Source organism: Ischnura elegans, chromosome 5 (assembly GCF_921293095.1).
Source record: "Ischnura elegans chromosome 5, ioIscEleg1.1, whole genome shotgun sequence".
Classification (NCBI taxonomy): Eukaryota; Metazoa; Arthropoda; class Insecta; order Odonata; family Coenagrionidae; genus Ischnura; species Ischnura elegans.
The window spans coordinates 36,947,546-36,969,925 of record NC_060250.1 but is presented as its reverse complement, the minus strand read 5'-3'; the positions used below and the strand labels follow the sequence as shown (position 1 = coordinate 36,969,925).

The window sequence follows — 22,380 nt, the reverse complement described above, 5'->3', positions numbered from 1 at the left end:
TCTAACGAAATTTTTTGATAACGCTAGATTTTTTTCGATTCATCCAATACATTTCTGAGGTGGCTGCCCGCCTCTTAACCTACACTGGTGCCCCCTTTGCACTTAGCTACACCCATGCATAATCTCATCACTCTATTCCTCCTTCCCACCCGAATTGGTCATCGCTTGTGCACTAAGGGAGCACTTTTCACTAAAGGAGACAAGGAAGTAAGAGAGTTTTACCAATGAGAATCATGGTCAAGAAAGGCCCCTTGAGGGTTGCAACCCAAAAGGCCAGGCCATGGGACCAGCTCTCGAGCATTTAAATAATCCCACCAAAGGAAGGGCTGGAGTTAAGGAAAGAAAAAGGAAACCGTGAGGGTCTCACCAATTTGGCAAAGCAATTTCCGAAGGCAGAGAATAGGAACTGAGGGGAAGATAACACCATGTCATCATTGAAAGTCAAGATCGCCCCACAGTAACTGAATTCATTGTTCCTAGGGAAAATAACACCCATACTATGAATAAGAACAGAGTTTAAGATTACAAAGGAAAGAAGTTTTACCAGAATAAAATTTAACATGGCCAATCATGCATTTACATATCAGTGTAAAATATATTATCACAATTTTGGCCATTCACAAAAAGCCACAACCACCTTGGAAATAACCATTGCCACTGAGACTTTAATTAGCTAAAGCCATTGTAACTTCATGATCATTAGGGAATACAGCGAGTATGAGTGGCCATCACTGACAGCTTTTATGACAGCACCATTGATTTAAAAAATCTGAATAAGGGAAGAATGTTGCAGTCTAAAATGAGACCAGGTAAATACAAGTAATTCAAGATTGCCAACAGTTATCAAAATTGGTAGGTTCGCAGCTACTAGAGTCATCATTAAGCATCATAATTTGCGGATTATATCCGCACGAAAAATGATGGAGAGACTTTCGTGCCTGCAGAGAGGTCTTGTCAATTAAGTACTATCTTCACAAAATATTTGTAACCCCTTTTTGAATCAAGTGAAATTTCAGCAACAGTTACAGACCAAAATCTTCGGTCATGAGACATAATTCATCGATATTAGTTTTAAAGCATAACTTAGATTACATGGCTGATACTAACTCAAATAAGTAAACAAAAACATGTTTGGCGGTCTCGGCCGAACATATACTGCAAACCAAGCATGATTTCAATGTTATAATTATTTAGCCACATATTTCGATTATTAATACCTTTAACATTACCAGCAACAACGAATAACGCTAGACATGATACGCTAATTGTTAGCTATCACTTTAACCCACTGAAATTAATTATTCGCATATAGTTCATATATTTATGATTATCCAAGCATAATGCTCGGATAGAGTGAGTGCATGTTATTCAAAAGGTAACTACGAACCATGTTATGCAATAAAAATGTAACACTTCTGATTGCGGATTCCAGCGAGTTCGACGATAAGATAATTACGTTAGTATTACATGACATTCCGTAAGTCAATAACGTCAATAACTTATCCATACGCATTGAACGGTGCCTACACTTCCGGCTTCATGGTGGCGCTTGCATCTACTTGCGTTTGATGATTCTCCTTTCTCTCATTATGCGCAAGCAGAAAATATTCTTCGTATCTTTTGGGTGATGTTGCCGACGGAATGTTTAATGTGCCGTTTATGAATTAAGGGTGCTTGTTGTAATGTGTGATACAATGAAAACCTCGAAGTGTTCGGATAACTTCCGCTTCAAATGTTGATTTCGAGACATTTTGTTGTACTTGGTCTGCTGTGGAGATAGAATGCGAAAAAATGTCATCAGGATACCTAAAGCGTAGCGTAACACGCAGGTCAGTATTTGAAATTTACTTAATTACGATAATGCTAGCAGAAGATGAAGTCCCTGGTTAAGTTTTGTTTGTTGCCTGGCTTCTTGTTCTACTTTCTTACTCCCCGTGTTGTTGATGTTACGTTTATAATTGCCTCGCAATGAAATAAGTATTAGTTTCATGCTGAATTATTTAGTTTGTGTATATATGTTATCGAATTCACCGATGGATTTCGAATATAATGTATGCTAACGATTATCTGTCCTTGTAGTGACATCATGGACGATGATATTGACGACAAAGATGATACAAAGCGGTTAGTACTTGGAATTGTGTCTCACATTTTTATCTTATCAATTTGATTCATTCTTTATCCTCGTTATTCATTTTCTTCGGTATTTCCTTCGTGTAGCAAGTCAAGAAATCTCAGTGAGAAGAAAAGAAGGGACCAGTTTAATATGCTAATAAATGAACTCAGTTCCATGGTATCCACTACTAGCAGGAAGATGGACAAGTCTACGGTGTTAAAGTCGACAATATCTTTCTTAAAGAACCATAATGGTAAGAGTCATATGGTGTTTAATGTGCTAGTATCGGCCTTTTTTGCTGAGCTGTCAATTTTTTTATTCAGCAGCATAAACACACTTCTGTAGCTAATACTAGAGATCATGCATGTGAGAATGTACTATGCTGTCATTTTTCTTAAGCCACTCAGGATGGCGGTGGAAACAGAACAATCGATAGATATCTAAGATCAAATTCTTATCTCCTTCAGAAATAGCCGTTCGGTCCAGAGCACATGAAATTCAAGAAGATTGGAAACCGTCCTTCCTCTCAAATGAAGAATTCACTCATCTTATTTTGGAGGTAGGTTTATGTTTTCATTGCTATTCTCTAAATAATCAGTGGCTATACCTATGATATATCTTAAAGTTAGTTTTTTGCATTGAGTCAGTCAACAGTTGAATTCTCGGTCATTTTCCCCAATCAATTCCCCTTAAATGAGTGTCTACTTATTTGAATAGTTTTAAAGGATTAGCGAAGAACAAAAACCAAATTTGGACAATGAAATTATAATGTTTAATTTGGCTTTGGATCAGAAATACATGATGAGAACCAAATGTAGAGTGATATAAGACACGTGAATGCTGGACAAAACAAATATTCGTACAAGGATGCACTTAGGTATGGTTTGATGCATTATACTCAAGGAGAAAGCCATTACGTTGAAGGTAAGACCAAGTATCATACGTTAAAAGAGATACTCATGAACTCAATCACTGAGTGAAACAATTTACTTCAAAAAACATTTTAAACTACTTTAAAATTTTACAATAGACTGTTTGTTCAAGCACATGAGGAAGTTCGTTATACAGATAAAGACCCACGTTAGATGGCCCTATTGCTGTTTTCTTTTAATACGGTGCGTTAATAACATAACATCATCTGGTAAAGTAACAACAAACATCAGAGTAAAATTCTTTATCTGACCTTTGATATATAGAGTGGTATGCATAATGTAGACTGGGTAAGGGCAATATTTTAAGGTTGCTAAACAGTGGCGAGGAGGATGTTCGTGGGCCAGCTTGAGCAATGAGTCTGATAATTCTTTTTTTGAATTGTAAATATTACGAGTGAAACAGCTTTGCTTTGTAATGCTGTAATCTTACTTTTAGGCATCCTTAATAAATTATTTTCTGAATTGAATTGATAACGTAATGAAAATGGAGCACGGATCAAAGACTGTCTCTGCTGACACCCAATTGTAATATCAGTTTATTATCTATGCATGAAATAATGTTTACTGAGGTCGAATGTCAATATAAGAAGAATCAACACAAATCAATAAACTTATGATGGTTCAGTGATGGAAGAGATATCTAGGCTTTTGCAAAGAGATGCTGCTAAATTATAGATCTCAAGACAGTATAAGCCTGTCTCAAGAGAGTAAAATGCTCATCATTACAGTTTCATTATGAATCCTTAAGCATATGTTCACGTGATGCATGTAGTATCTGCCGAATCAGATCGGCGGACACACCCTAAAATTTGCGTTGTGTAAACTACCAACTTGCACGAATTTGGGAGCACATTCCTTCATAATAATTCCTATTTCATTTTGTGCTAGTACTCTACTGTGTTTGTCCATGTATGTTACGTGAATGAAGTGTAACATATTCAGTATATGCAGGCGTGCAGACCATATGTATAGACATAGTTATTCCTCCTAGGGAGTTTTTGCTTTCTCTTTTCTATATATCTTGCAAAGCGTCTTGGTTGGGTGCACACATGTCTTTCTGTCAGCTCCCTTCTTCCTGTCAGCTTAGGTGGCAGTGGGGTTATGTCCTTGCCTACCAATCCTAAGGTCAGGGGTTGAAATCCCATCTGGGTAGATGTATAACTCCCAGGATATGATTGTGTATGTTTGTCAATTAATGGCTTATTTTCATGAGGGCATCTGATGGTTCTTTATGAGATTTTAAAATATATTTGACATTATTATTAATATTACTATTATTCCATAAGATACAATGTATTTCAGACTTAAAGTAAGTAATCCAATGGGAGAAGTGTGAAACCTGAACTGTTACTAAATGTATTAATATATCAGTATGTATGGAGGGAGCTCTTCATGAATCATCTGCATACCTTTACTTACACCAAAAACTTTTTTTAACAGGAAGAGGGTGGTGTTTCATCTTGGCAGTGTAATTCACCAATTTTGTAAAGCATAAGGATTTTTATGAAGTTGGCATCCCTTGAGGCACATTTAACTTAAATGGAGAAAACTTAATAAAATAATTAATCTGTTGAGAAGATACATTTTTGGAACTGTTACTTTTAATCTGTGATTGAGTCAGGGACACATTGTTGCCTTAATTAAGTAATAGAATAACATTTTAGAAACACTTCCACCCCTAGAAATGTGAAGTGCCTCTAGCAAACAATTATTGAGTAGTTAGCAATCTAATCATAAAAGCATGCATTAATGAGATCAGAAAAATTTCTCAATTGGCCTTTCAATTAGCCCTATTAAACTTTTTAAAAATCACTCTATTGTCATCTCCACTACAAAAAATATTCAAGATGAAAAAAGTAAACTGGTAAAATCAAGAGATAACAAAACAAAACTAAAATAGGTGTTAAAAATATAGCCTATAGAAAATATGTACCTATAACTTGCTCTGATTATGGAAAATAATGTATCTTGTGCTTCAGTGGTGTAGCCAGGAATTTCGTTTGGGGGGGTCCAAAACCAGGGGGAAATTTTTGAAAAACAGGGAACTAAGTAATGGGTTTTTTTACTAATTTCAACACTTTTCATAATCAGAAAAAAATTCATTTTTTAAAATATTGTGCAAATTCATGAATTTTCAATATTTTTTTTATGAAGGAAAATATTTGTGTTTTATATTTCAGGTGGGGTCTGAACCCCCCCTTGGCTATGCCACCGATGTGCTCTGTTACACCCTGAATATTTTTATGTGGTTTAGTGTGCTTGTGAAATGTGATGTAATTAAGTGATTGCTTCAGAAGTATCAGATTTAGCTTATGTGGTCTGTCAGAGCCATGAATGTGCTTCCTGTGGAATATCCCTCTTATATGTGCTTACACTACATAACCTGTCACTAAATATTTTTTAATTAAAAACCCCTCTATCCATGAGAAGGTGGGTAGAACTTCACACGGTGAGCAATTTTTCCATTTGGTACTCATTTACTTGTCGTTCTTCCATTTTATGTGTAGTGTGTAAGTGGAAGTTTTATAATTAAAAAATTATGGTTGTGCTGACAGGGAAAATCTCCAACCATCACTTGTCCCTTCTGTCATTGAAAAAGCATGTCTCTTTGCAGGCCCTGGATGGATTTATTATTGTGTTCTCAGAAAACTCAGGAAGGATTTTGTATGTATCAGAAGGTGTTACATCTCTGCTAGGACACCTTCCACCAGACCTGTTACAGCAGCGCAGCTCTCTCTTAGACTTAGTGTCTGACCATGACAAGCCCAAATTACGTCGTCTTCTTCAAAATCCCCCTGCAGCACACTCAACAATTCCTACAAAACGGGAAGAAAGTGACTCCAACAATTACTGCCAGTTCCTTCGCGCTCCCTCCGTGAAAGTGTCTGCGTTTGAGAGTAGAGAAGAAGGGAGCCAAAATGACTATTCTAATACAGAGGATAAAGGTGACTATTGTATTTAGTATTTTGTTGGATGCCTTATTTCTCTAATTTTTAGGAACTAACAGATTATTCATTGAGCTTAGTTTGTAAATTTAGTAATGCTATAGTTCCAATCACTTGTCAGATAATTTGATGTGTTATTATACGGAGTGGTCTTAATAACCTAAGGAAATCATTAGTAACTTTGGAAGTCGAGAGATGAAAAGGAAACCCTTGATTAAGGACTGGAACTTAGAAGAAATGCAAAGAACTGAACTGGAATCTCAACTGAACCTTGACTCAAACTGATTATAGAGTTGAAACATCTTATACTTAGAATTCCTTTTTGGTTTTGTTTTGTTTTCTTGAAGACTTTTTCCAAAGGGGAGTGCTAGAATCTTGCCATGAGCCCAGTCCTAATAATTTATTTATAAAAAGTTGCTGAAAGTTATTTTCAAAATTTCTGAATGTTAACAAACATGATTATTTCTCACAGTTCATGTCAATAGGTAATTTAGATAATGGAGTTAAATTGAAATACATCTATTACATGATTCTTCTCTATTTATGTCATATTGTAATATGTAGTCTTTTTGGGATTTTCACTAGTTTAAATTGATTGTATATCACCAATATTTCAACTGAGAACTCGTCCATTATCATCAGGGTGAATGATGATGGTAATTTACCCTGATGACAATGTATGTCCATTGAAATGTTGGTGGTAAACAACTATTTAAATTGAGTTAAAATCCCTTAAATTCAATGAAAATAATTTGCTTGGAGAGAATTATCAATATATGTGTTGTACCAGGCTTAAATCACAAGTATTCATTTTCATTGAAAAGTTCTTAAATTGGCTTTTGTGCTAAATATTTTGTAACAGATTCTTTTTGGCATCAATTCCAATGCTAACATAAAGAACTGGTGGAGCTAAGAACTGAACCAACCTATTCGTGATGAAAACTTCGGCTGGTAACATTTCTTTATCATGCTAAGACACAATAGGGTGGTTTCCTATTATTTTTTTATTGCCTAAATCGAAAGATTATTACTCCTGGAGTACGTAATTCATGCTTTTAGATTTTTTAATGACGATATCTATTTTTCTGGATTAAATGAAAAGTGAAAAATATCAAGCGCGCGAAAATGCGACGGCTAAGTAGGAATGATGGGAAAAGTCCGTGTGACACATTTCTGGTTCCCCCTGCCGCCTTGTGAGGTGACCTTGGGGCGAGGCTTGAACGCTGATACGACGCAGGCTGCTAGCAGGTAGCGCTTGGCTTAAATAAGGATTATTATTACCCTATCAAAAAAAGGAAACTTTTCAAACTTAGGTATTTTTAATGTGTGATTATTAAGAGATGTTTCCCTGAGCTCTGTGCCTCATGCATGCATCTCAGACAATGTAAAACTCCTATCTACTCGTATAGAAACTAGGTCCCTGTGACGTCACGTGGAGTGGAATCGCATTGGCACCAATCTGCCCTTTTTTAAATGAGGTTAGCATTGACCGTTGCCATTCGTCTAAACTGGGATTTCTAAAACCAAATAATTTGTATATTATGAATATGTACACTAATGGTGGGTAAGGAATCGCAATCAATGCATTTCGATTTCTTTGATGAAGGAAACCACCCTATTCCAACGTAAAGAGCTGGTGGAACTGAGAACTGAACTAACCTATTCCTAATGAAAGCTTCGGCTTGTAACATTTTTTCATCATGCTAAGACAGAATTGAGATTTAAAAATATGTAGATTGTTGACTGTAATTTTTTGAATGAGGCTTTTTTCTGTCAAAAGAAGTGATTTCAGTGCCATTGCCATAGAATTAAAATGTATTTTGAGCAATTAATGTGGTAAATTTCTTATCAGTAAAAGTGGATTAGGCAGTGGTTTGGTGCAAAATTGATGAGAGTGTATTCCTTAGAAATATAAATTGTAAAGGTTTAAGCTTTGTGGATAACCCTTGTGGATTTTTCTTGCTAAAGTTTTTATTCCCCCTGTTATAATTAAGTATTTTAAGTCAGGGTTTTTGTTTCATTTACTTATATTCGAATGTAATTATTTTCTCTCATTTTTCAGAAAATCAAGTATCCTTTTCTTGCCATATTCGACGTGGTGACAGTAATATCACTGGTGAAGTTGCTTATGAATTAGTTCGCCTTGTTGGATATTTCAGTGAGTATTGAATTGTGATATTCATGTGAACCTTGATATGTACCATAGCTCTTAAATGTTTTTATTGTGCTTCCACATTAACTAATATCTTAACTAAATGCTAGGCAAATTGCTGATGACTGGTATTAGTTAGTAAATCGATTTGGCATATTTTTTTTGTTGAAATCACTGCTTAATGGATTCAGAACTGTAGTTCGATTTAGTCATTGAACTGCAAAGATGTAATAGCCTATCATTGTTTAGTTACTAAAGCCTTTAACAGTGAAAGCAGAAGTCATTCTCAGTGGCATCTGGTTTACTGTTTGTGGACCCTTGCTGCTATCCCATACTCTGAGGTACAAGTCCCACCAAAGCATTTCTCAGCTCAGGGCAGGGGTGGTTTCAGCTCCGAAGACACTGGAAGGGAAGCCATAAGGCTCTCTCAGATAATAGGGCACATGGACCACCAGGACTGTCCAGAAAGTAAAAATAAACTGTATACATATATCCATAATTATTTACTTTTGTGGCAAAAAAAATCTGGAGGCTTTCATTGCTTACTTCCCTGTGATATTTGTGACTTGCAATGTTTATATTTTTAATGGTGTTTAAAAACTGCCCTAATTATTTAAATGTAATAGGACTTGTTCTAATGCAATGGCTAATATCTCTGGTGGTTAAGTCATGCCTGATTCGCCGTAATATCTTGTCAAAATAATTGGGTTTTGTACCTACGAATTTTCCCTTTTTATGTCAGCTTACATATCCCTATATTTTCTTATTATTATATGACATCAGATATAGCACTCATATTCTGTGTGATTTATCCATGGAAATTATTAGTAGTAAGTGGTACTGTATTTCTAGACTTACTTATGTTAGGATTAGTTTCTTACTGTCTTATTAGATTTCTATTGTGTTAATGCAATTGCTAGATAGTTCGTACATATTTTATTTTTGTTTTTGATGCAATGTATTGATAGTCTGTATGTGTACATCAGTAAAGATTCAGGTATGATTTGCCCTGTGATTGGGTACTCCACAAATTTTATAGGTAGCGAATTCTGGTATATAATTGCTCATTGTGAATTTAAACAGACTCAGTCTTCTGTGATATCAATCCTGCTGTTGGCCATTATTTAGCTATTCTTGCCTCCCGGACAAGTTATTTTGAGCACTGATTCGCCTAGTAAACGAAATAAATAGGTAAATTAAGGTGCTAGATGAGAATAGCATGTATTTTTTGCTGGTTGTTGAAGGAAGCTACTTACGGACAGATTTTATACTTCACTCAAGTCCATAAAAAGAGAAATAGTTTGTCTCAGATTTTAGAGAAGTATACTACATGACATGAGATTGAAAGTTTGGATGGTGTTATGAGAGAAATGGTTGTACTCGGTTACAGAAAATGTTTGTATGTTTTATCGGGAGTTTTTTTAAAAAATCTTTAGTTGAACCATTTAATGTTGGTGTTTGAATGAACAAGAAAGGGTGTACCAATTCTAGTCAGAACTATATGCATTACAGTATTTTTTAGGCAAAAGCACTCTCAATGATGGTATACTGACAATGAGAGTTGGTGAATCTGGAGTTTATGAGGATTTATGTACGTACAGATAAGTTTCTACTTGGCGGCATTGTTTATATTTTATTCTTTAGTTACATGATGTCACTATACTTGGTAACTTTGAACAAAAGCCCTGTCCTACATACAAACGATGCTTACTATTCTGTTAGCCTCAGCATATCATTCTAATAATAGGTCTGTCAGAGACTGGAATCAGGTCAGAAGATGAGTGTTTATAATTTGGAGATATTCCATGATTGCATGTATTTTCAGTTAAATTTTAGCATTTTCTCTTACTATTGAAAACAAAAACTTAATATCACTATAGATTTTGGTTTTAAAAAACAGTTCTCTATAATTAAATTTCAGGCTTATTGCCAGTCTGAGAATATCCCCTAATCTTTTAATGTGAAGTACTACAAAAATATTTCCTTTTTTATATACATTCTTAAGTTATTATTTTTGTCTGTAATTTTAGATTTCTTCCATTAACACGTACATATGTATGTACGTGACACGTTCATATGTACGTTCTAGATTTATGATGTTATTTTAACGTAGGTTCATTTTTGACAATTGTAAACTATTTTTTTGCTTTTTGGAATTATTTTCTTAAAAGTTTATTTTATTTTTACAAAGCTATTCATAAGTCTCCTAGAGTTATGTAATTATTGTTTATTGTTAATGTATTTATATGCATTATTTTCATCCTAAAATGGTGTATAAAAATTGTTAGAGTGCAGGAAGGTGTATTGACACTAATTTCATTGGAACTTTGTGTCACTCTCAGACAACCTTCAAGCCCATCCTACCAGTGGGATACATCCCACCTATCAAGAGCTACTGCTCACAAGTGTGGCTTATAGCTGTATGGTTAAAGAGGTGGGTCAATGAATGCTGTGAATGGAGATATGATAATTTTTATCATGGTGGCTGTGTTCCACATTCTTTTTTAATTAGCCTTCACTATGCATGGTTGCATTAGCGTATCATTCTAATGATGACTATCATTTCTATTTTCCTCATCTTTGTATTCTTTGTTTAGGAACAACCATTTCAGACCTTCACCTGTACAGACATATTTCATTAAATCCAGATTAAACACTAATCATTTCTTTATATAATAGGAACCGTGGGAGCACCCATTTTGTAGTTTTTATTTTGATGTAGTGATTCCACTGAGAAGGTTCTTAGGGAGTCAATCTTGCACCGGATATCTATGCTTGTATTGCATCTATTCTGCCATAATCCTTGAGTGATCATGTCTGGGAATCTTATCATGCCCTGACAAGTTACTCTTGCCTCTAGTTATGCTCGCAAAATTTGGTTTGCAATATTTTGACTGGTATACATGCCTGGTTGTCGTATTGAAGCAGTATTGAGTCAAATATTTTTTAAGGATTTGATAAACACTAATCAATTATATTGTTTCTGCCTACATGTTTTCTCTGGGGACATACCTTGTCTTGATACATTGACATTTCACTTGTCTTTTATTCCACTGGGAAAACCTTTAATTGTCATGAAGTTTTTATTTTATGTGTAAAACATTTTAATAAATGAAAGATGTAGCATTGTGGAGCTAACTCTCGTGACATTTGAATGTGAATTTATTTTCTGTCAGATAAAGTACTGGTTATTTCAATATTGTTGATCAGAAAGTTATTTCTTGGATAAAGAAGTATTTTCAGTTTTAATTTATGCTGCCATACACTAATTGCCCTTGACCTTGTCATTTACGTCACCAGACTTTTGAAATTTTATGTATGTATGTAATTATTTTTAAAATTGATGGTGAAATATTCTTTTCGAGATTAATATTCTTCACCTAACTAAAACATCATCTCTACAATTTTGCATTCAATAATCATTTCTCATTTGATTATTTCATTCATAAGATATTGTTAAATCTTTCCTGATCATTACATTGTTGATATGTGCAGTTACTTCTAGTATACTAGCAGATACTTCTAGCTTTATCACATCTTTGTGTCATAAAATCATTTAGTCTTCTTATTTCCCTTACTTGGAAACATACAGTGGCATTTTAGTTTATTTGATGCAGGCAATCATTTCTTTCTCTAAATGTATTTTGTTTATTGTGCAGCATGGCTTTGTTCAACATTTAAAATATGCTCTTTTGCCTTACCTAAGAAATTTCAAAGTTTATTTAATTGATGAATATCATCTATATGTTACTTAAGAAAATGCCTCAAGGTTTTTCTGAGCTTAATGTTTGAAACTATGTTGATACTCTTGTTTTTTATCCGATATTACTTCATTAAATAGTTGGTTGATGATACAGGGAGGGAAAAATAAAGATCCCCTCAGATCCCTCATTTAGCTCTCTTAGATACCATTTTCCCATATAGAAGTTTTTGTATCTTATTTGAACACCGGTGATAGTGATTGGATGCGTATTTAAGGAAAAATAGGTGATAAATTTTATTTTTAGAGATGGCTATGGTTATATGCTATGAAGAGAGGAGAACATTGTGCCTGAGGAATTAGTGGTACATATTTCAAATTATGTTAGACTTCGAGGACTTGTGAACGAGGATTTTTAGACAGAGTACTAAAAACGTCGAAAGTATAAATCTGTGGGCTAAATATGCGTACTTTTGATGCATAGTCTTTCTTTGTGTTGGAATGCTTATTCTTCTGCTTGATTAGATAATGTTACAGTGAAACCTCGATATAACGACACCCCACGGTGCACTAATAAACACTCGCTATAGCGAATTGTCGCTTTACCGGAGGTGGAGCAAATAATAGCCAATATACCTGTTGCGAACAGATATACAGGAACAGGAGTGGTGCGGCGACAGATAAACATCTATCTGATAAACGTAAGCATAAATCCAGACGAAAGGCGATGTTTTTTTGCATCACTAAATTTCTTTACTCAAATAACGATTAACTATTCAAACAATTTATAAGCGCCGCACTGAATAAAAATCATGCAAAGCATTGTTTCGTCATCATTATATTTATCGAACGACAGTTTACCACATAAATTTGAGACTGAGCACTCCATTAACTTCATTTCTAACAGATCGCTAGCAATTACAGAGGTTAAGGAGTCTTCATGAAAGTCTTCCGGCGGTGAAACCCTCGCTATGGCGAGAGCCAACACCGAAAGGGTCTCGTAAAAACAAATTTTTTAACACGCTTATTATAGGGTCAATTGACGGTGCATCGGCTATCTCTCGTAATAGCGGGGGTGTCGCTATAGCCCGTACTCGCTTTAACGAGGTTCCACTGTATATATTTATTAGGGGCTTCAAATTATCACAATTGTCTTGTTATTCATCCCGTATTGCATTTGTGGAAGTAATCAAACATTACTATCTGCATTTATTCCTCTTAATTCTGTCTCTTTCTCAGTGCTAATTGCAAGAAATTTTGCATCAAAATCACAAAAATGGCAGACTTACGGAAAAATAACTTAATGTCTTTTTTTGTTATTTTTATTTTTTCTTGGATGAAATCATGCATTGAGTCAACATAAATTCAGAATGGTTGGGTTGAACAAAAGTCAGCCAACCAATCAGCTCATCACAATTTTAATCTGATATAGCAAAGCCATAATTAGAGAGATATGTACCATCTTTCTCTGATTATAGTCCCCCCCACTAATTTTGAGGCTTCAGTTAAAAAAAAAGTGAATGTGAATATTGTCCCTCCTTTACTTTTACCACAGTCATTTTCGGAAAAAAAGGGGGACTATATTAAGATAAATACATAAATATTAAGATAAATTTTTCATCTCCTGGCATACCTTAGCATCTGCTCAACTTTTTTTGCTATGTGTTAAGGAAGAAATAATTACTCTACAATTCAGTCGTTAACTCTCAGCTTCATAGATTTTATGACTTTGAGAAACTAGAAGTTTCCTATGTGGATCACTCTTATCTAGCGTAATAATTTTTGTGCTTAAAATATTTGACTCAATATTGCTTCCAGTTGAATTCTAACCTACTCATTATCTGACATTTTTCTTGATTTGAAGAATCTTTGAATTTTTATCTCTTGTTGGATCTTCATTTACTTTACCTTTGTATGATAACTAATAGAAATTCACCTTGCATTTGCATTTGGGTTTGTAGTAGTGTAGTGTAACTTTATATTTATGGCCAAAGGTTTTTAGTCATAAGTGCACGCATTACTACTAGAACTTGCTAGTGCTAATGTTTTTTTAATAATTTTAATAGTTAGGTACTTCTTGGTCACTTTTAATTCTTCGTTGAATATATATATACTGTTTTATATAAATGAGTATTTCTAAGTTAAGGTGCTGTCTTGTATATGAAAGAGTATATTGTAACACCACTTCCAGTATGCATATCTAACTCTTTAGCATATGGGTATTATAGAGGAAGGGAATGCTGAGATGATGTCTTTTGCCTGAAAGACCCTCATCTTAATTTTTAGAGCCTTTTTTGCTCACTATTTTTCTCTCTTGAATTGGATTTTTCAAGTATTGGTGCCGGTGTATTTACTGTAATTTGATTGAAATTTTGAACCATATTCATTTTGATTGCAACTTTCTTGTGCTACATATTTTAAATTTTTGAACATATGTGAAAAGTAATGGCCACCATTAATAAATTAGCATTAATAGTATCATAGAATGGTGAGTCTTTTTTCCCAACTGAGATTTCTCATCAGTGGCATTGCTAATAATCAATCTGTAAGTTTGCCGAAGACAATTTTGAGTGTCAATTAATATAATGAAATTGACTGTATACAAAAAAACTTCCTGCCAATCTTGTTTTTTTTTACTGTTTGAATTAAAGTTAACTGACATTTGGAAGCTTATTGAAGCTGGCAGGCTATACTATGTCATGAATATTCTTCTAAGTAGATTTTCTTGTATTTAGGATCTGACATAGATACGGGAGATATCGAAGATGATGGATCAGTGAGTGGGAAATTCTCTCAATACCAGTCCGATGGAGGTGATGGAAAGTAAGTTGAAGACTCCTGAACCTTAATTTTGTGTTTTATGGTGGTTTATTATGTTCCGTGCACCATTTTTATTTTTTTCTTACGGCATGAAATATTTTGCCTCAAAGGACAAGTTGAGGTAAGCACATAAGTAATATGTGTAAATGAATGGAGATGAAAACCTGAACCTCTAATCCTTGTTTTTAATGCAAAAAAACTCCAGGACATTGTGATTTAAATTTGGAAGTATATATGTACATGTATGTAAATGAATAGTGGTTTTTGAAGAAGAAAGAACTTATAAAATTAATTAGATCCCCAGAATAAGTGGAGATTTAGTGATTCCAAAATGTCTTATATGCTTAACTCCATTCAAAGACCCACTAATTTATTTGCAAATCATGTTCGTACTTTATTTCATTGAACCACTTTTACCTTGATGGAGCTAGGTCTGAAACCATCATTGAAGTGAAAGTGGGATGGTTTTAAGATTAGAGAATAATGTAAAAGTAATGGGATATGCTTAAGTGTTCAATAATAGTGCCTATCCAGATGTAAATTCAGATGTGTGCTATTGTATTTGACCAATTGCAACAGGCTTAAAATATTCCAATAATGCAACTCATTTTTTCAGCAAATTGTATACCCATTCCATTGTTAAAATTTTTCAAATGTATATTTTGGGGCACCTCCTACATTTCAGTTGAAGATATGAACAGTGCATTGTATTTGCTTCTTTAGATTTAATTCCTCTAATACCAGCTTATATGGTTACTTTTCAGGCAAGTTTTTGTGGGAACTGGGCGTTTACAAACACCACAGCTTATTCGTGAAGTATCTGTTGTCGACTTGTCCAAGTGTGAGTTTACCTCACGGCACAGTCTAGAATGGAAATTCCTTTTCCTTGACCACAGGTATGTGAAGTTGACTTGCAAGTTGTTATTTTGATACCAGCTTCTATCTTTACCAGTTTGGGTCAGCTATAGATTTCTTATGAATGTTCTGAATCAAGTGGCATGGTTCTCCCGCGTAACCGTCACTGATTTTGATGAAATTTTTTGCAAATAATAACAAGTTTCTATTGATGATTGGTGAAATATTATGATCACTTGTCTAATATTTGATGGAATATGACTAGATATTTTATTCCAGGTGTTATGTATTGATTCATTATACTGTTCGCTTTTCATCATTCTTCTAGCAGTGGCTTGTCTTCCTTTAATTTCCTCCTCAATGTATGAAAGAATTTTATTCAGCGAATGTTTGGGTGGCAATATTTATAGAAATATTTTTCTGACATAAGGATGCTTTATGGTCTGTGTTGGGTAATGATACTGTTCAATACATGGTCATCTCTTGTTCTGTAAAATGTTATATTATTTTGTTGAAATGCAGAAGTACTCCGATTTGATCAAAAATAGGTATTGATAATTGTCCTTTAATTAACGTGATTCAGCTGAGCAGTGCCCCACACTTTGTTCCCAATTTTTGGGTCTGAAATGCCCGCAGTGGAAAATTAGATTCTACTTTTTTTAATAGGTAAAGGATGGTTCCGTTGGTTGACAAAAATTAAAAATTAATTCTAGAGGGTCTTTTTTGTAAAAGCGTTCAGAAATGATCCTTTTTTGGTGTTTTTGCAAAACATGGACATTGTTCTCTCAATTTCGAAAGTAATGCATTCTCAAATCTTTACTATTTTTCAGTGTTATATTTGGTTCATATATAATCATAGGAAAAAAATAACAAATTTCAAGGATTTTATGTCCAGTGATACATACATCCAAACCTTAACTTTTTTTCGACATGTTCATTTACGTAGCCATTTTTGGGTGAATGTGTGTAAATACTATTAATGCATGGATAAGAGAAAGTTAATTTTTACTTGTTACTAATAGAGCAGGAAAAGCTGTTATTCGGAGTGGCATTTCATTTTTCTTCGCCAAATATTACCGGAGATAAAAAGTCTCGATATTGCCAAAAAATGACGGGTCACTCAGTAGGAGGCCATGGCATAAGTTCAAGCAAACAACTTCATCTAATATTGCATTTGTGACTGTAATATTTTACCAATCATCAATAAAACCATGTTTTATCATTTGCTGAAAATTTCATCAAAATCCACAGTGGTCTCAGTGGGGCACTTTTCTGAAATCCTACCACTTGATGTGGAATGGCTCAATGGTATGCAATATTGCTATCATTTAAAAATACCTAATGGATTTGGAAATACAGGCGAGCTGAACAAGAGATCATATACGAGTATGTATTTGCTTTTCATTGCTCATGGGCAAAAATTAACCCTGGATACTGCCTTTGGAAATTCATACTCTTATCTCTTTAGTATACCTGTCATCTTTTTCTGTTTTCATCAATTAACTTTTGTAGGGTTGTATTTGGTTATTACTTAGAATTTTATTTTTACAATACATACACTATACAATACAATATTTATAAATTTTTTTTAAACATTTTAATGATGTTTATCATCATCATTTGACTTCCAGAGCTCCTCCAATCATTGGATATTTGCCTTTTGAAGTTCTGGGAACTTCGGGCTATGACTACTATCATGTAGATGATCTTGACCAAGTGGTCAACTGTCATGAAAAATGTAAGTTCTCTTATTATTTTTATATTGTTCCTTTTACTTTGGATCGAAATTTGGTTTATGTATAAAGTTTATTATCGCTTTAAAAATATTGTGTATAGATGTTATGAATCCTGAATATTGACTTCAAAGAATTTTTCTTAAGCTTAGTTCATATAGGATGATAATCATTGAATTTGGTCAGAAGTTTCCTATTAGCCTCATTTAATTAATAATAATGTTTTATTTGTCCAGAGATCAAGTGATTTCAAGGTTACCCTGATATAGGACATGTCAGGTTAAATGAATTAAATACGCACAGTGTATAGAGGATACAAACTAAATATATACAGTGAGTGCTGGTAACGTGTCAAATGCTGTTAAAAAATTCGTCAATGGAGTAAAACATTTTTAATTTCAGATACCTTGACAGATTATTCTTAAAAGCAGCAACACTTTTTTGAGCCTTAAGCTCAGCTGGCAGTTCATTGTAGAGTTGAAGACCCATACAATTTGAACCAGCACATGCATTCCGAATGCATACATATTAGACATGCAGCTGATCACTCTATCTGGTAGAATAATTTTGGATATCACAGTTCTTAGCATACTGAGTTAGATTTCTTTTTGTATTTACGAGAACATGAAAAATGTTTACACGTGGCTCTGGTGAGATATCTACTAAACCAATTGTTTCTACTCAGTTGATGAATATTTATCTTTGTAACTGCCTTTGTATTTAAACTGCCATTTTGTATATAACTTGATTTTGTATTCATGACGTGCCATATACAATGTATGTACAATACTTGTCGTCTGGCAAATTAATAAATTATTATTATTATTATTACTACTTGCTATTTAGGTATTTCTCTCTTTCATCAACAATGATTTATTTATTTGGTAGTCTTCAGTGTCAGGTTTACATGAGACTGTGTCGAACATTCAGTCCTGAATGCATGGCTAATATGAATGAAATTTACCGGAAAATGCAAGGTTAATTCTTATAAATAACTTTTAAATTCTACTATGATTCACTGTGTTTTTCATGAGAAGCCACCATTTTTATCATAATCACAATACAGTAAAACTTCGATTTTATGCACTTTGATTTTACATCTAGTCTTTTTTTTACAATTACATACTCTCAGGTTCAGCTGAAAAACATAGGGAGTTGCAATGGGGAAACTTTGATTTTACGTCTTCTCTTAATTTACGCAGTTTTTTGATTTTTCAAAGCATAATCTCAGCCCCAAAGAGCCCGCTAATCTTAATTTTACACAGTTGTCTTTTCACTTCATGATGAACAATCTTAGTATTGAAGATAATTCGGATCTCAGTTTCATCTACTTATCGTCAAGTTTCTCAAGGAAATGACACATTTTACAGTTGGGTTTAATCAACTAAATCCAAACATAGGTATCACATTATAATGCACATTGAACAAAGATAGATTGATAACAGCGATGGTTCTTTCCATTTACAAACTATGTTCCTCCAAATCATGTCCCCGCGTAATTGTAAGGAAAGAAAGTGTTATCCTAAAAAGTATACTCCTCCCCAATGCCAAAACTTGATTTTACGGACTTTGATTGTATACAGTGCCATTAATTTGGTCCCTCCAACTGCATAAAATCAAAGTTTTACTATATCTTAAAGATGCTTATCCCACAAATACATTTGTGCTTTACACACTGAGTATTTTTATGTGAAATTATGCCCAAATTTAACTTTCTGGGCCATTGTTATACACACTTGGCAGCAGTAAAACATCTTACCCTGCAAATCTATGGCATCATAAAATCAGTGGTCTATAATGCATTGACTAACATGGAAAACAAAATTTCAAAATTGTTGTTTCAGTCCGAATTTTTATATTTGTGATTTTTGAGTTTCATACCTTTTTTGTACTTGTGGATGGCCTCAATTGTCATATTTACATGCAATGTAGTGAACCATTTGAGGGAACTGACCAGTTTTCTATGGTTCTACGTGTACAATATTCCTGAAAATTGCATCAAAGCTATAAGAACTGAAAATCAAATGTACATATGTACTTGCTATCAGTTATGCAGAATGAGAAATTACTCAAATAGAAACATTTCTTTCCACTTAAGGCATATGACTTTTTAATTATTTTTTGGGCCCCACGATTGGTCCAGAGTTTTGGGCATAATGTTTATTCTAGCTAAATATTAATAAAACAGCCCAGGTATTAGATAACATACGCTAAATCATTACAATCAACTTCATATGGAGGATCAAACCAGTAAACTGATAATTTTCGGTTGGAAGTAAGTAATTATAACATATGGCAATCCATATAATACCTATTTTGTTTCAGTGGTATAATATCAATATTTCATTTAGCTTTTTAACCTCCATTGAGGTCAAGGGCCTCTTCTGCTAGTACCTGATAAGTTATTATTATGCCTGTGCCTTTAGTTACTAATACTACCTTGTGATGCAGTAATCCTGCTACCTATGTTAAGTTTGTTTGAAATTTTTAATGAATTTGCTCCTATGAATTTATTAACATCACGTAAACTTTTAATGGATAAGATTTTTTTTTCAATGCATAGTAATGCTGAAGGGTGAAGGAACGTCGTGCTACTATCGCTTTCTAACCAAAGGACAACAGTGGATATGGCTGCAAACCCACTTCTACATAACATATCATCAATGGAACTCAAAGCCTGAGTTCATTGTGTGCACTCACAGGCTTGTCAGGTGAGCATCTTGGAGAGCATCAATCTGTTCAGTCTTATTCATTATCTTCTTATTTGGTATCACTGAGTGAAATATTGATTATTTAAATAAATTATCATAGTCAGTATGGTTTTGTTGATTAAGAAAATATTGAAAATACTCTTGTTAAATGTATACTAATATGAGAAATTTTCTGCAGTTGATATACTAGTAGAAACCAGAATGTGTAACATATCAAAGCTTAACCATCATGAAAACACCTTTCTAAGTACAGTAAACTCCCGATTATCGAGGCTAATGATGGGGAGGGGTGGCACAAATAATCGGAAAACACAAATAATCCAAACTTTTACTTCAATTTCTGTCATTTTCATCATTTACGTAAATCAATCAATCTATTATTGTCTACGCGCATTTTATGTTATTTTTTATCGCTTTCCGGAATCACTAAGAGCTTTCTTTTCTCTACTGCGATCTTTTTAGAGGCAATAACGTGATTGCACTCATATTCTTACTGCTCTGTGTAATACCTGGTTTCTGAAAACCGTGCATCCTTGGCTACGAGATCACGGATTCAGAAACGTGGTTTGCCGAATGCTTCGAAACCACTGCGCAACGTCGGAAACGGCACTGTCAGGCACCACGCCGCGTCCTGCACAAGTTGCCCGGGATGCAGCTGCTGCAGGATGCAGATCCATGATCACTTAGCGCGCCGCGATTCTTGGTAAACAGGGACACGGAACTTCCACGATGGCAACTGGCACGCATTCACCCCATCGTCCAGCAGTGGTTATAGGAAATCATGGCTTATGGCAAACTGTCTGCCCAAGCAAGTGCCTGGCTATGACTCATGCTATCTCTACTTCCACTTCCCCTGCTGCCTTCACTTTTACTCATCTGCTTCCACTATTCCCTTCCTCTCCAGTTTGACCTTGACTAGTCACGGCGTAAACATGCCCAAGTGCGACGAAATCTCCAGTTCCCTTGGGCCCAGGGGCGCAGCTAGGAATTAAGGCTAGGGGGGGGGGGGTTTAGATGCAACTAATAGTGGGGTGTAGTGATGTGGAATACCCAATAGGGTAAGCAGGAGGTGCAGGGGCCCTCCCCCAGAAAATTTTTAAGATAAATGGTTGAAAATGAGTTTTACGGCTCTTTGAGGGGTATTTCATCAATCTTTACAGTATCACAGTATTCCTTTAGTAATATCAATCCAATTTAGTAAAATGCATTAAAATTTAAAAAATTTCTGGGCTCTGGGAGGGGTTTTATCCCCTAAAACCCTCCCCTCGCTGCGCCACTGTTTGGGCCGTATTCAACCACATGCAAGTCCATGTCAATAATCGCATGGTTGTGATATGAAATATACGTTTCATGATCTTAGATAATGTTTTTCTTTAACCATCTAATAATCGATTGATCAACTATCTTCTAAAATTATTCAAGAGTTTTTTTCTGCCACTGATCGTCGTCTTCAATGCTTAATCAGGTGTCCTAGAAAACTTGAAACATTCCCTTTCAGCAAGATAATAATAATAAAATCAACAGATTTAGGCGTTACTTGGTGGAACGATGAGATATTCATGGTTAAATAAAAAACACAGTACTATTCCACAACCTTATATTTGCAGTCTACTAGTTTCAACGTTGCAACGTCATTATCAAGACTGAGAGAAGCATACAACATCCAGCCTTATTTATCCAACAATAGTGTGAGGGAAGAGGGAGGGGGGGGGGGGAACTAAATGAGGAGCAGCATTGAGCATTGTTGGTTGGGCATTGTTGGTTGGATAGGAGGTTCAAAACAAAAAGTATAAAAGCTTGGGGAGGTGGGGTGGGGGCAGGCAGATAAAAGTCAGGTGGTAACGAGGTTAATGAGAAGGGGAGGAGGGAGGATTGTCAAGGAAGAAGTCAGATTTTAAAACAGTAGATAAAAAGTTAGAACATTTGAATACAGTCATATCATTAAAAATTTCGATGTTGCGTGCAAGAGTGCATTTGGTGATTTCTAAAATTTCTAAAATATCCAGTTTTACACTTTTGTCATGTACATGTAAAATTTTAATATTAAAATCACTGTTGTGGCCGGATTCGGACAGGTGTTTAGAAAAGTGGGAAATGGAGTCTTTCAAACGAGCACTTCTTTTGTGTTCATCGACACGAGTTTTAAACTTGCGGCCCGTTTGACCAACGTACACACCGTTGCACTCGTCGCATGTCAGGGCATAGACACCACTTTTGTCTTCAGGATTCACTTTGTCCTTGGAGTTAAAAATCACTTTACCAAGGGAGGTCGGGGAGTAAAAACACACTCTGTATTTGTCTTTGGGTATGAGGTTGTGAACACTGTAAGACAGGGGGCCAAGGAAAGGTAATTTGCACCACCGTTTGGGTTCCGTTTTGGGGACCGGCAGCAAACTGGTTATGGTGGGCGATACTC

The 22,380-nt window shown here is 34.8% G+C and overlaps 1 protein-coding gene across 1 annotated transcript in view; it reads left to right on the top strand.

Annotated features, from left to right (window-relative positions):
* Nucleotides 1-1,543: 1,543 nt before the first annotated feature.
* The window catches only part of LOC124158735 (circadian locomoter output cycles protein kaput), a 36,595-nt gene continuing 15,758 nt past the window's right edge, over nt 1,544-22,380 (top strand). Inside the window, exons 1-10 of the mRNA XM_046534001.1 lie at nt 1,544-1,829; nt 2,080-2,124; nt 2,221-2,369; nt 2,584-2,675; nt 5,663-5,993; nt 8,056-8,151; nt 14,581-14,668; nt 15,430-15,561; nt 17,152-17,258; nt 19,817-19,964. Of these exons, the coding sequence (XP_046389957.1) occupies nt 1,792-1,829; nt 2,080-2,124; nt 2,221-2,369; nt 2,584-2,675; nt 5,663-5,993; nt 8,056-8,151; nt 14,581-14,668; nt 15,430-15,561; nt 17,152-17,258; nt 19,817-19,964 (1,226 nt within the window). The 5' untranslated portion in view covers nt 1,544-1,791. The remainder of the gene's footprint in view (nt 1,830-2,079; nt 2,125-2,220; nt 2,370-2,583; nt 2,676-5,662; nt 5,994-8,055; nt 8,152-14,580; nt 14,669-15,429; nt 15,562-17,151; nt 17,259-19,816; nt 19,965-22,380) is intronic.